The sequence below is a fragment of the Erithacus rubecula genome (genome assembly GCF_903797595.1).
Source record: "Erithacus rubecula genome assembly, chromosome: 9".
Lineage (NCBI taxonomy): Eukaryota > Metazoa > Chordata > Aves > Passeriformes > Muscicapidae > Erithacus > Erithacus rubecula.
Genome location: NC_136660.1, coordinates 4,656,613 through 4,671,039, shown reverse-complemented (window position 1 = coordinate 4,671,039; position 14,427 = coordinate 4,656,613). Strand labels below are relative to the sequence as shown.

The 14,427-nt window shown below is 40.7% G+C and overlaps 1 protein-coding gene across 5 annotated transcripts in view; it reads right to left on the bottom strand.

The window, feature by feature from the left end:
- CTNNA3 (catenin alpha 3) overlaps nt 1-14,427 on the bottom strand; it is a 374,030-nt gene that overhangs the window by 107,172 nt on the left and 252,431 nt on the right. For all 5 annotated transcript variants that reach the window (XR_013775088.1, XM_079312299.1, XM_079312296.1 and 2 more), the window contains one exon: nt 4,960-5,116. Coding sequence is in view for 4 of the 5 variants with exons in the window: in XM_079312299.1 (XP_079168425.1) it covers nt 4,960-5,116 (157 nt within the window). In the remaining variant the exon portion in view is untranslated. The remainder of the gene's footprint in view (nt 1-4,959; nt 5,117-14,427) is intronic.

The following is a 14,427-nucleotide window of genomic DNA, read 5'->3' as shown; positions in this document are numbered from 1 at the left end:
TTGCTGCTCTCCTGGAATTACAAATAGTTTCTGATGGCACAGGTTTACACAAAAAGACAACTTTTGTTCTAACACGGTGGCATCATACTGTTTTCCACCAAGCTTGGAAAAACTTAATTTTTAGATTCCAAGGGAAAGGTTACAAGACTGGAAACAAGTATCTAGCTTGCAGGATTTCAGACTTTTCAGCAATTCCCTGCACACTCCATGTTTGGAGTGTAATCTTCTCTACTCCATTTGGTGGGAGCAATGTGGAAGGTTTCCCTGGCTGTGCTCTGAAAGTCTGCCCACCACCCCAGAACAAGAGTACCACAGCAAAGTGAGCTATGGCTCCTCTCCTTGTCAGGAGTCACTGACTGGTCCCAAATCTTCAGTAAAAATGTTATTCCCTTTTGCCTACTCAAGCTATTTTGAATGGTCCTTAATCCCATCACAGAACCTCCTCAGCAGTCTCTGAAGTCTTTGCCCATTTCAGACCCCTCAGGGCAGTTCCTGTAAGGAGCTGAATTTGTGGGGCACCTGTGGATACCTGATAAAACCCTGCTCTGTTCACAGGACTAACAGTGGCAAACTCCCCACATTCCCCTGCAGATTGATCTGCCTGTGCCCATACTTGCCAATATCAATGCAGCAGTGGAAACTGCATGGGGGACTTACACAAACCCTTACCTGAGGCACATGTAGGTCACTGCACTCACTGTGACCTCAGCTAAAGAGCAAATAGAACTTCTGGTAGAGAACAATAAACTGGACATCAGCCAAAAGCCCCTCAGTGTCTAATGACTTATTACCCATATTTGGAATGCATTTACCTTCAATAAAAAGAATGCCATTTAAAGTGCTGATGCAATTACAAGGGACAAAATGCACTTCAGACAGGCTGTATTTTAAGGGTTCATTTTACACAACAGAAAAGGCTCTGTGTCATTTGTGGACTGTACTTGAGGACAGATTTACTCATACATGAGCAGGAATGAGAAAAGACTGACAAGAAAATGTTTTTACGAAAACATGGCACTTCCATTTTGGCAAAAGAGGAGCTACTAAAAGAATTTAGTCATTGTGATATTATAAATATGACAGAGCAAAACAAGACAGCATAGGGGAGCTAAAGAGAAGGCCCAGCTGATGAAATAATCTTAGTTTGGGCAAGGACACCAAGAGAAGGACACAGAAGCAGCACAGAGGTCTGTCATGCAAGCTCTTCAACAGCACAAAAAAAAAAATAAAAAAAAAATCACAGGTCCTTAGAATTTTTTATATATAACACACTTCAGATCTTAACTATATGGTCCTTGAAAAAGTTGAGACAGTTCTGTGACTAGAAGATCCAAGTCTTTTCTTACTGGTTTTCTAACACATGATAAAATTGAAATACTTAATAATTGCAATTAGCCTGTCACTGCAATTACACACAACCATCAGGCACACAAAACACAAAAAGAAAGGAAATACTGACATTTCAGATTTTCCACCTACACCCACTAGGTTTACCAAGGCAATTTTGAATAAAAGTATTAAAATAACACAGAGGAATCAACATTTGGAAATGAGCTCAAACTCTTCAGTCTAACTGTATGAGGAAAAAGACATAAGAGTCAGTTTACACAAGAGCAGAGAACAGAGGAGAAAACCTCAGATTTACCAACATGAATGCAATTCCAAGCATAACAAAACTGCTCTCTTGGAAATTCATGCATCAAATGCAACAGCACATTTTAATTTATGAGTCTGCAGACTTCATATCATCATGATAAATGGATGACAGTAATTTTTAACTTAATGGGAGCAGGTTGTAAAGATTAACACCCACATTCTTCCTTGCATAAATTAACTAGCCAAAGCCAATAGGCTGAGACTGATTCTCTGTTCTTACAAGGTGTAACAAATCTATGAACAACAGAATCATCATTTATGTTTCATAATTACAATGACTTTTTTTACACAAGTCATTAACTCTTGCATTCCTTAATAAGGAACAGACCTCCACTTCAACTATTTGTAATCAGACCCCTTTTTCACTTGCAGAGACCTGATTTAATCTTTTTTGTTCTGTAGTGCTGTTTTCCTTTGAATACAGTACCATATATATAGCAAAAACAAAACACAACTGCAACAAAAAATAAATCAAATTTCATCTGAAAAGCAATGACCCGTACACTTAGAAAAAGAACAGCATTTTCTTTATTAGTAGATTACATTTATAAGAATGCAAAAAAACCCAAAGCAAAACAAAAAGCCAAAACAAAAAAAACAAACAAAGTAAAAACAACCAACCTTCCAAAGGCTCACATTTCTCCTTCCCTGAGTACCAGTGGGACAGGTAGGATTGTCAGAAATAAGTGACCTCCCAGTCAGAGAAAACATGGAAAATGAATTTCAAAGTTTCTCCTGTATTATGCAGAGTTCTGAATCACCAGGACCACTAGGGAAGGTGTGTTTATTGTATTTCCTAAGTGTCCTGTAACTCTGCATGCAATTCTGACACTCCAGGATTCACCACTTCCCTCATCACCTGCAAACTCAAACTCCAGCTCACATGCAAGGAGCTGATGTGCCAACACAGCACAGAATCTGTTCAGAAAGAAATCTTTATTTAAAAGGTATTTCTCACCCAGAATGGCCATGCTGGCATGAGTTGTACAATACTAATTTCTGTAGCAAACAAGGCCATTCCACTGGTTCTGGAATTCCTCTCCTTTCAAACACCATGTAAAACTCTCAATGCACGTTATCTTTCCTAATTACTGAATAATTTCCCAAAAAGGGCAGATACCATCTTCTATTACACTAAGCTTTCTATTTAGACAGAGCAGTATGTAAATGTTTAATTCCTCAGAACACAGCAATGGTGCTAATACATTGTGGAGTAAACCCAGAGTGGCTTGCACTGTTCCTTACAATTACTCCAAGTAATTACTTCTTTGTACATGAGCTAGAAAATAAAACCTTCCCAAAGCAAAAAGGTGACATTGCTATAGAGAAACATCTTCTCAACAGAGCACTTGAGAATGAGCATGACACTTGAAGTTCAAACAAATTAAATTAACATGTGCCAAAGGGTTCTACTAAAGCTTTCAGAAGATGTCCTACACACAGCTGAAAGTAAATATCACACTGCTTACCTTTCTGGGGCCTCGTGGCATGTAAGCCTACACAACAGTGCTACCTGAATTAGTTCCTGCTTTTACTTACTGTGAAATATTGTCTACCATCCAACCCTGTTCAACCAAAGAATGGAAATATACTAAAATCCAGGAGTCTTCTCTGAAATGAGCAGCTGCCCAATGACAGATTTTTCTTTTACAAAATTATTATTGAATACTTAATTTTATTCTTCAAGTCCAAGAAATCTTGGGGAAAAAAAATCCCTGAAATGTGCCATTTCCATGAATCATAGCTGTATAGATAAAAAGAATCATTCAGCTCAATGAGTTTGACAGAAGATTTTTAACCTACTATGAAATCTCCTGAGTTTTATAGAGATGCATGTATTTTATTCATTAGCAACTGACTTATTTCATCTCTTTATTAAGAACTTTAGCAACACCTGCATAAATTTCAGAAACAGGGAAGATTTGCACTATAAGCAAGAGGCAGGTTCATAAAGGCTCCCTTCCATCAAAGGCTAACTTAGGGAGCAAATGAATCTCAGGTTCTGCTTCTGTGTACTAAGATACTGAGACACACACAGGACAGGAACTATGAATAACTAAGCCACAGTCTTTGCAGTGAATTCCTCCAGTCTCAGCCCTAAGTCACTTGCAGGTACACAAGCTGAGCCTGTAAAGCAAGGAGCATTGCCCCACCTGAGGAGAAGCCTGTGCCCACAGCAGCAGCCCCACAGGGGCTGTCTGCACAGTAATGCCCACACCCTGACCTAAGGGACAAACCCCACTCAGCTGCTGGGACTGCACTCCAGCAGCTGCCAGTCCCCACAGTGCTGACACCAAACAAGCTTTAGAGCCATGATTACCCACACTCTGCCCCCTTTCTGGCAAGAGTCTGCCATCATGTTTAATGAGCAAAGCCTAGCTTTGGAACATGAACCTACCTGTGACTCCACTCACAAGGTTTGAAACTGACCCCTGCAGAACTACTCATGTTTCCTACTTCTATAAACCAAACAGTCCCAGCTAATGGAACTAAGCCCAAAGAGAAATGGGCAAGCACAGGGCCCACTGACCACATGGACACAGAAATTAAACCACATTTAAGGCAGATGAGACAAACCTTTCCTTCCTTTCCATGTCATGCTACTTTAAGATAGATCAAAAAAGTAGAATTATAGAAATTTCCATGTGTCTCACAATACAAAGACTTCTCAACTAGGTATATCAAGGTGTGTTTTAGCAGGAGCAACACAAAGCAGGCACTGTGCAACTGAAATTATTCTGTTACATACTATTCCTCGGTGAGGGCAGCACCTTATTTCAGAACTGGGATCTTTAAACTGCAAAAAGTGAAGATGGTATTTTTTTCTTTTTAAACAGTGAAGACACTCACTGCTTCAGTAAATACAATTTACTACCCAGGCTTCTTCACTGAAGAGATCTGTAAAAGTACATTTTGTGTGACAAATATCTGTGACACTGAAAATTCCAGTACTTCTACTGTGCATTCCACAGTAACTGTAACACAGGGTATCACAAGAAACTCTTGTTTAAGGTATATGCACTTCCTTTTCTTGGAAACTTCTCACAGCTGCAGAGAGGATTTGAAACTATAGAGGGAAACGAAGCAATGGGGATAGATAAATGTACCCCTGTCACACCCACCTGGGACTTCTGCCCAGCTCCACACCATGCACAGCAGGAATACCCATGGGGTGGGGACACTTGAAATAGCAGCAATGGCTTCACAAACCATTATACACCCTCATCTTTCACTGCTTTCCTACTGAAAAGTGATGAAAAAATTTCAAAGCATTTAAAAGTTGGATTCTGAAAATTATCATACCTGATACAGCAAGGAAATCATCAATACTTGTTATGTCATCCACAGCTTCAGTAAGAACACGGATGTGATTCTCCCATGTACTCCTGTACATCTCCATGTTGCTTTTCACAACTTGGCTTTTTGGTCTGGCAGCAAGAGCTAAAGCAGCATTAATAACCTGTACCAAAAACAGACAAAACTAAATTATTTTTTCAGATATCACATCTTCCATTTTACACAGCAAAGCAGCATTCCTGCTCTCCAAACAAAAACTTTGCTCAGCTTTCGATTCTGTTCTCAGAAATATCAGCTAGATGTTCCTTGGGCCAACTTCCAGCTAAACTTCCCAAATTAAGAAGCTGATTGAAGGGGACAGCAGAATCCCAACATTTTGGTTTTAGTTGGAAAAAAAATCACACTCTTCCAGTTTGCAAGATATCAAGTACAAGGAGTTTTTCAAAACACACAATTACCAGAACAGCAAACATCAGTTCTGAGTTTAAGCACTTTAGCATCCAGAGCTTGCTATGGAGTATGTCCACAAAGTATCAGCCTCTGCCATGTGAAAGGGGAAGGCTTTGCCAGAACAGATGTGTCTTTCAGGATCAGAGGTACAGTACAACCCATACTATACCTAGATAAAAGCAGCAGACTGGTTGTGCTAAATCACTCCAGACTAAAATCAGGAATTATGTCCACATGAAGAGGGCAGATTTCATCTCTTTCAGAAAAGACTAAGTGAAGATGCAAACACTGGATCCCAAAGTGATTCTTTCTATAGATACTTCTTCAGCCAATTAGCTAGAAATATTTTTTCCTAATATGGAAGTTTATTGATGTTAAATACATAAACATTTTTAAATTAAACTAGCACATATGCTGGGTAGAACCTGAACATGAACCTTGCACTTGCCTTTTTTCCCTTCTCAACACTGCTTATTAATCAAAGGGGGAATGATTTTAAGACAACTAAACATCAAGCAAAACATGGGGACAATAAAAACAACACACCCTTGTTGCTGAGTATGGGAGAGAATTAAAAAGCATAGGAAGAGCAGCTGGAAAAGAAGAACATCACCACAAATGAAATATATTACAAGTTATCCTTTACTTTATGAAAAAGGAAGAAACTATTCAAACTGCACACTGGCTCTGGGAAGAGTCATAAAAAGACTTTTGCAAGATACTTCAATAGACCAGAATACACTGGTGCAGTAAGAACAAGAATTCTGCTCTCCTCAGTTTGGTCAGCTGGGCTCCTGACTCAGTAGCACACGTGTCATAGCACAGGAAAAGAGCAGAAGTTCTGATACTGCCAGGAGCAAAAGGCAGCAAGGCTGGCATCAAACAGGCACCACTCCATACTTGGGGCCATTTCTATAAAAGTGGGATGCATGTTGTAATTAATAATTCTTCCAATTCTAACTCTAAACAGCTGAAAATGTTGGAAAGCAGGTTTCAAGCAGTCAGCACATGAATTTCTCCCCAAATCATACACTTTGTTAGGATGCACAGCACACCCAAAAACTCAAAAGCCTGTCCCTGTACAGTTGCAGAGAAGGCACTGCCTCCAGTTTCAGAGAATACACAAGACAGACCTTCCCACAAGCAATGCAATATATAAAAGCCCATTTCTGCTTGGCTCTACAGCAGCTTCCCCAACACTCTTAAAAGTAAGAAATTTGCAGGAGTTGAGGCTTTAAATGTTTTCATTCCTATCACGCTTGATCCAATTTCACAGGATCAATTTTCTAAGCCAGGGGCTCAAAATTTCACCTCAATAATACTTGGGTCACATTGGCCCTGTTTTGATTTGCCACACTAACTAGTTTAGATTTTAAAATGTGTCCATCAAGACTGAAATACTGAACAGGTAGTTTCTAACTTTTCTATTTAAGCCCCTAATTAGATACTAACTGAAAGTAAAACTATTCTAGTTCAATACAATAAAGCTGTCTTCTTACTGCATTTTCTTTGTTTTGGCAGATTTACCAGGTTGGCTCTGTGGAAAGTAACAATGAGACTAAAAAGCTGTTTCAATATCAGAACCAGCATCTTTTATCTCACCAAAGATAAAAGAACCAACTTTTGTCTTGCCACATGCAATAATGAGGTGAAGTGCTTGGGAAGATCACCAAAATTGTCAGAGAATGTAGCCAACCTGATCAGATGGGTGCATTCAGAAATCCCGATGACTCCAGCTATGTCTGGAAATGAAGTCCCAAAGCCTGCAGCAACTACAGCCCAGGCAGGTGGGCACCCTGCCCTGACACACAGATGCACTGGCACATGGGCTGAGGCTGCAAACCATCACCTCTAACCACTTCAGCAACACAAACCAGAGCATTTACCTAAGGCTTCCCTCAGGAAATTCACAGCTGCAAGGGAAATCAGCTCCATCCCACACAAAATCAGCTAATCCTGTATTAAACATTAAAGGTGACACTGTTCCTTATGGCTCCCTGGTACATTGCTCTACCAGCTTTCCAAGTGTGGAAACAACTCCCAGACACACCATACCAAAGAACAATTCAGACTGCTAGCAATGGAATCAAAATTCTGTCATATCTAAATTGCAGAGCATGCTACAGACCCCATGCCTTTGTCCTAGCTGGGAACCAAAGTATGAGACCTATGAGCCAAGCAAGGCTGCTGAAGTTTGGCTAAGCACAGATCTGGAGAGAGCTGTGCTCTACCTGGAGCTGTCCCAAAACCATGATCCACATGCATGGTTCAGACCATGTACTCTCAGTCCGGCCTAACAAACCAGAAGACATATTATGACAGAAGTAAAATGGAGACTTTAAACCCTCTTCTCCTGTAAGAAGAAAATAAATTCAAACTTCATACTAGGACATACTCAGATTCACCAACAAGAGATCAAGTGGGAAATGCCACTTCCTTAGGCTTCATGAAGCTTATTAGCTTTTCTACTTCACTTCAACTATCATTCATGGTGTAGATTTATCATCTGAAATGGCCTCAAGAAACAATGAGAGCAAAATTAATCAGAAGTCCCTGTTTCACCACTGCTTCCTGATCTAAAATAAGGTTAACATTTGTTACTGGCTAATTAAATATAGCCTTATTCTATCTTATTACAGCATTATCAGGCTGTTCAAATTCCATTATTACTTTGTCCCCATTTGTATTTCTGCACACAAATATCACAGTTCAGGTTACCAGAAAGTTGCTACTACTCCAGCTCACTGCTGGGGCATTCCACTAGGAGCTAAATTACCAGTTGTCAAATAAATCCTTGGACTTATGAGCAGAACCTGGGCAAGGACAGCATCTGTATCATTAACTGCCCAGCAGCAATGTCATATGTCCTCATCAAGTACAGGACATATCATACATTCCATCAAATGTGAATCAGCCTCTGAAGTTTAACTGCACAGTGATTACACAAGTTGAGAGAAGCTTGAAGACAGCAAAATGATGACAGTAATAAAATAATCCTGCTTTCTACTAACTTCTGAACAGCTGGCTGCTACATCAAAATACAGGTACATTCAAATGAAATGCGAGGTGTGCACAGAGCATGCAGCTTCCAGGGATTCACTCCTGTGCACAGTGGCTAAAACAGGGTATGTGAGGGGCACAAAAACCAAACATCAAGACAACAGGCCCACAAGCCCACACCTGGACACTGCTCGTGCAGTCAGCTTAAGAATGGCACAGTTACCCCTTCATTGCACAAGAGACAGCTTGGGGACAGCAGATATCCACCCTGCCACAGCAGCAGGGAAGCCACGTTCAGTGAGATGGTGCCTTTAGGGAAGGGTGAATCATCCAGCCCGAGGTCAGGCAAAAGGAGACAACTCAAGAGTAGGAAGTGCATATGCAGGGTTGGATTAACAACACAAGAGAATACTTTTACAGTCTTTCAATAAAAAAAAAAACCAAAACAAAACAAAAGAAGCAATGGCAAATGTCTGTTCTGGCACTGACTACAGCAGAAGAAAACTAGGATCTTCTTAGAAATTAAATATAAGGATATTCTGAAAACCAAAAACTGTTAGCACCTCTAACCAAAGCAAGAAAAATACCTTAATAGCTCAGGTTTTGTTTGGTGTTTATCTTTCTTTTCAGATGAGCAGGAGCTGGCCATCTAGCACATTAATTTCCAACAAAACTAGGTGGGCAAATGCATAAACTCAGAGTAACAGCAGAGGCAAGTTCAGTCAAATATTCCTCAAATATGCTTGAGAAATTTACTACCAAGAACAGAATGGTCAGTTCCGGCCTAGTGAAGGTACCACAGTAAAGCTGTAAGAGCTCACCCCAGGGTATCACCATTTAGAACTTGAGCAGAGTTTTGCTACAGTAAGGTGAAACTTTGCAGCTCTGTATTTTATTGCTAAAGAAGGATAACAGGATGGTCATATTCGAGGTGAGCAGTACATCAACGTGTCATTCGAGCCTGGCATTTCTAGAGATCAGAATTCACATCTTTGTTTAAAACTGAAACTCTTCTCTGCATCTTACATTGATCCCAATTAATTTGTGCAATGTGGCCAGCTTCTAAGCATACTGAACAAGAGTAATTGAGGTATGTACATGGATAACACAACAAAACACAAAAAATGGGTTTCTGAGCTTTCAGAAGGTGCATTTTTTTCCAAGCTGTTTAGTAAACTAAGTACCTCATGCTACATCACAAAAGAAACTGCACTGCAAGGAAGAAAACTCATATCCAAGTGGTTTTGATGGAAGAGAATGTGAGGTTTTCCTTCCTTTCAGAAATGAAGAGCTGAACTGCAGTCCTGCAGCTGGGGTGCAGGAACAGCCTCCTCAGACGCAGGGCAGTGGCGGCTGGGGCACAGCTGTGCTGGAAAAGGAGCCGGCATCGCCAGTGACAGCTGACAGCACGGCGAGCTCCAGGGGCACGGCCACGGCACGGAGGAAGAGGTGACACTGCACCGCGCCCAGAAAACCGCGCCCTTGTCACCCCTTCTGGGCTACCCCAGAAACAGACAACAATAAATGAGGCACGTTCAGCAGGACGCCAGGGAGGCTATGGGCTGCAGCTCTTGCCCTGCACGGAGGGAGAGAGAAGAGAGCTTTTTCAGCGTGGAGAAAGGGGCCCCAAGAGGAGCCCTTCAACAGGCAGGAGATGACAGACAGACAGGCTGCTCACAGCCGCGCACGGCAGAAGGGTATTCTGACAAAAGCCAGAGGGAGGGGCTGATCAGAGACAGCACAGTTTCGGACACGGCAGCAGTTTCACACCAAGGTCAGCCAAGCTGTGCAACAAGTTGCCCAAACAGTTTGTGCAGTCTCCGCCCTTGGACTTTGAAGCCCTGACCGTTTAGAGAACGGTCAGAGCTCAGTCAGAAACTGAAAATTGAAACAAACAGCTGTGAGTAAAAGGCTGCAGACATCCTAAGGTCCCTTCCAACCTGAAGTACTGTTGCTCTGAAATGCAGCAATTACACAGTAATTCTATGATAAATACTACGATCAACTCCTTCTGGAGCAAGAGTGACACTTCCCAGGCTAATCCAGAAATGTAATAGAAATGTGAACAATGCAACACCACCATGGCAGGATTTCCTAGGTCACTGCTAGGACACTATGGTTCTATTAAAGAAACCACAGAAACACGCTGGCACTCTGCTATTTTTGTTCTTTTAACACAAAGTCACAGGGAACTTATTTCCGTCAAGCTGTGCCTTGTACTTCTCTTAACACAGTGGGGGACCTTAAACATACAGATATACCCAAGCTCTGCAAAAAGAGTAACTATTTACTACTAAGTAAAAAAAAAAAAAAAAAAAAAAAAACCAAAAAAAACAAAAAAACCCCCACAACCTGGAACAAAAAACCCCACTATACTGGTAAAAAGCTGCAAGGATATGTGACACTGTTGCTTTGGTATCTGGCCTGTAAAGCCATTGCAGTAACACAGATAGGAAAAACCAGTAACAATTTAAAAGCTTTGAAAGCTGAATATCTTGTATACAACATATTTCATAATAAAATGCATTTCATAATAAAATGCACTTATATAAATAAGTGAAACTGAGGTCATGTTGATAACAGCTCTACACAATACAGACACATTCTATCCAACGGCTAAGTGCATTCCAAGAGCAAATACATTATTGGCTATGCTTGTTTATAAAACTGACTTGAACTGTTCTGTACATTCAAAAGGTAAACTCTAAACCCCACTGAAAGCAGCTGAAAATGGATACAGAGTAAAGGGGGATTGTTTAATCGTTACATCAAAAGTGACATATCAAGACAAAGTAAGATTGTACTTCCATAGGAAACATTCATCCATTCCTGAACATAGGAGAATTTCCATGCACAGCCCACTCCTCTCCTCCCAACATCCCAGAAAATGCTACCTCTGCAGCATTGTCTAGGCCTGACAGTTATGAGGAGGTAAGTGTACAGGTGGTACATGACTAAGTTTCACACTGTGTTCAAGATTAAGACACCTACTGCTTCAGAGAGACTCAAAAATCCAACAAGAAAATGACGCAATAAGAACTCAGCAACCCCTAAAATGCTAAATGCAGCTGTGAAAACAAGACAAATTATGATCCAAGATAAAATTTCAAAGTCCTATTTACATTCTCTACTTCAGCAGAACCAGTATTTTGAGAGCTTACTAAGATTCTTTCTTCTTTCCCACAATATAAAGAGCAGGAAGGAGGGATGTCACTCAAGGCACGTGGTTTAACAGTGAACATACTTCACTGTGTTTGGTAATAAGTTGGCTAAATTGTACATGAGTTTACTTGTTCTGAGAATATGAGGCAACTTGAAACTCTGCAAAAAACATCAGCGAAAAAAGAGTTATACCATCTCAACTTAATGTAGCAAAAGCCTTCTTGACACCAACAATTAAAGATAAAACTTATACATTGTTATTAGAAGCTACTAGTCAAGAAACTGGTAACTAAGTCAACAGCACACAGGTAAAGCAATCCCTCAAGAATAAACAAAACTGTGGGCAAGGGGTAACCCAGCAATTCTGCAAATATTATTGAGCAGGCCAGAAATTAGACAAAATTCTGTTTGGCTTTGTCTCCCAGTGTCTGGGCAGCGGCTGCAGTGATACAGTTTTGGATAGGATATTCAAGGGTATGGGGGCGGATTACACTAATTCCCTAGTTTATTTTAAGAAATGAAAGTGCATTTTTTGACTCACTGCTCCTCCAACTGTATTTTTTTGTATTAACTGCATATCCATTATCCAGGATCTCACCTAGGATCCAGCAAGTCCTAACACTGGGCAATTACTTTAAATAATTTTAGTTACAGTTTGAATACTCTAACTAAACAATTACTTTCTTGTAGCCACAGTTTGTATACATGGAGGGCAATTAGATGCTACTCCGAAAACCACAGAACACTGCACCCAAGTTTATCAAGCCTTGAGCAATGCATTCACCAAAATCTGATTTCAAGATAAGCATATTCTTAAAATGAAAAGTTAAAATAAATCTCAAGAGTTACTGATACACAGAAGAGGAAATTAAAAAAAAAAAAAAAAAAAAAAAAAAAAAAACAAACAAAAAAAAAAAAAAAACCAACTGAGTTCTGCTTATAAGGGTTTTGAGTATAAAATAACAAAACAAAACATAGTGGAAGTCATATCTTCAGCAGCTCCATCCAGATCTGGAGCTCAGCTACCTGCAGTTGACTATAAATGTATTTATCTTTGTGTTCCTAGTCTCTCCATGCAGTAAAGCTTTCCTAGATTTTCTTAGGTTGTGTAAATGCTCTGTCACAGCACACCAGCAGTACCAACTACATTGGGATAAAACTTCTTCCCACTGGGGAGCGCTGTGTTTGTTGATCCAACTGGGACAAGCCACCAGCACACATCACTCCCACAGCTATGGTACAGCCTCCCAGCACATGCAGGCATAAAGAAAACTCTCCAGGAAATTACAGTCTAAACTACATCTCAAAAGGTGTTCTACATAAAAAGCCCTGTGTCTAAATACAACACCCATAATTGTCAACCAAATTAGCTGCACCCTAAAGTTACCATATAAAATTGATGCTTATGTCATTAACCTTCTGTTTATTGGATTTTACACCTAAGTAAATCTTTAGTCCAATTTATAATGTAATGCATATACACCAGAAAAGCCCTTATAGACTATTCATTCATGTACCAAACTTTAGGGAGATGCAATAAAACTGTAGTGGAACTGAAACAACTGCAGTATAACTCCACTACAGTTACAGTCCTTGAATATTTGGCAAGATGAACACACATGGATTACATTTATAAACTGGGGGGAAGGACATCAGAAAAGCTCAACATGCATGACATAACTATTGCATCACATGCATTTAAAAGTCTATTATACAAAATCCCTACCAAAAAAAAAAAAATACAAACAACCCACAAAATTAGCATTAATTAGTTCATCATTCTCTCCTGGGACTCCTAACAAAATCATCACTATTACAAATGCCAATGCCTCTCATTTCCTGTAACATCTATCAGCTGTGGTATGGTCTGAGTTGAAGCCAACACTGAGCTTTCAACTTGACACAAAAACAAGTTACTGAATAGAGAGCACAGAAAGCCTTAGAAGAGTTACAGGGGCATGGAGGTTGAAAATCCATTATGTGCCTCTGGAAAGAGAAGGTAGAAATAGGCTGGTGAAAAAGTGGGACTCACAGGCATCCTCACGCATATTCCATGTCACTCACAGTCAGACAAACTGCATTTTTTCAGCTGTTCCTGCCACAGGCAAAGACCTAAGCAGCAGCCCACACTACGATGCCCTCTCTGCTCCTGGAGGGTTTTGCTGCCCCCCTGAGGCCTCACTCCATGCTCCTGGCCCCACTGCAGGCTTCAAGGGCTTGGCTAAGGCTTTCCTGGCCACAGCCTACAGACACACTGACCTTGCTGGGCTGCTTCTCCCTCCCTAGCCCAACACAATACAACACAACACAACTGAACAGACAAATCAGCCAAGAGCTCATGCAGACCAGACTCTTCCTCTAGCAGGGTTAGTGCCAGAACAACACTCAGGTGATGTGTTTGTCTTTGCTTACAGCAGGACCAGCAATGGAAAGAAACTGCTTGTGCTCAGTAAGGATATTCAATACCTGTGGTTTAACCCCAGCCAGCAATTAAGCACCACACTTGAAGCCATGCATGCAAGCCAAGGAAAACTAGAAACACCCATCTTCAGGCTCACATTAAGCCAACCCCAGGAAAACAGGGCTCCAACACTGGTTTTACACACCAAGTCACATCTGCTTGTTCTGATGTTCTTACAGCCATGTGGTCAGAACACTCTCTATGTACATCCTCCTGCTGTCAGAGGCCAACAGAGCAAATGCCCCTGTGCAGGACAACAACCCTGATAGCCAGGCCTCACAAATTCCTGGGGATCAGAAGCTACATGAGATAGCAGTTCAATATTTGAGGAACTTACTACAAGGGACAGCTAAAATCCAGAGTAAGGCTATGTAGCCTAGCCAAACATACTGTCCACATCT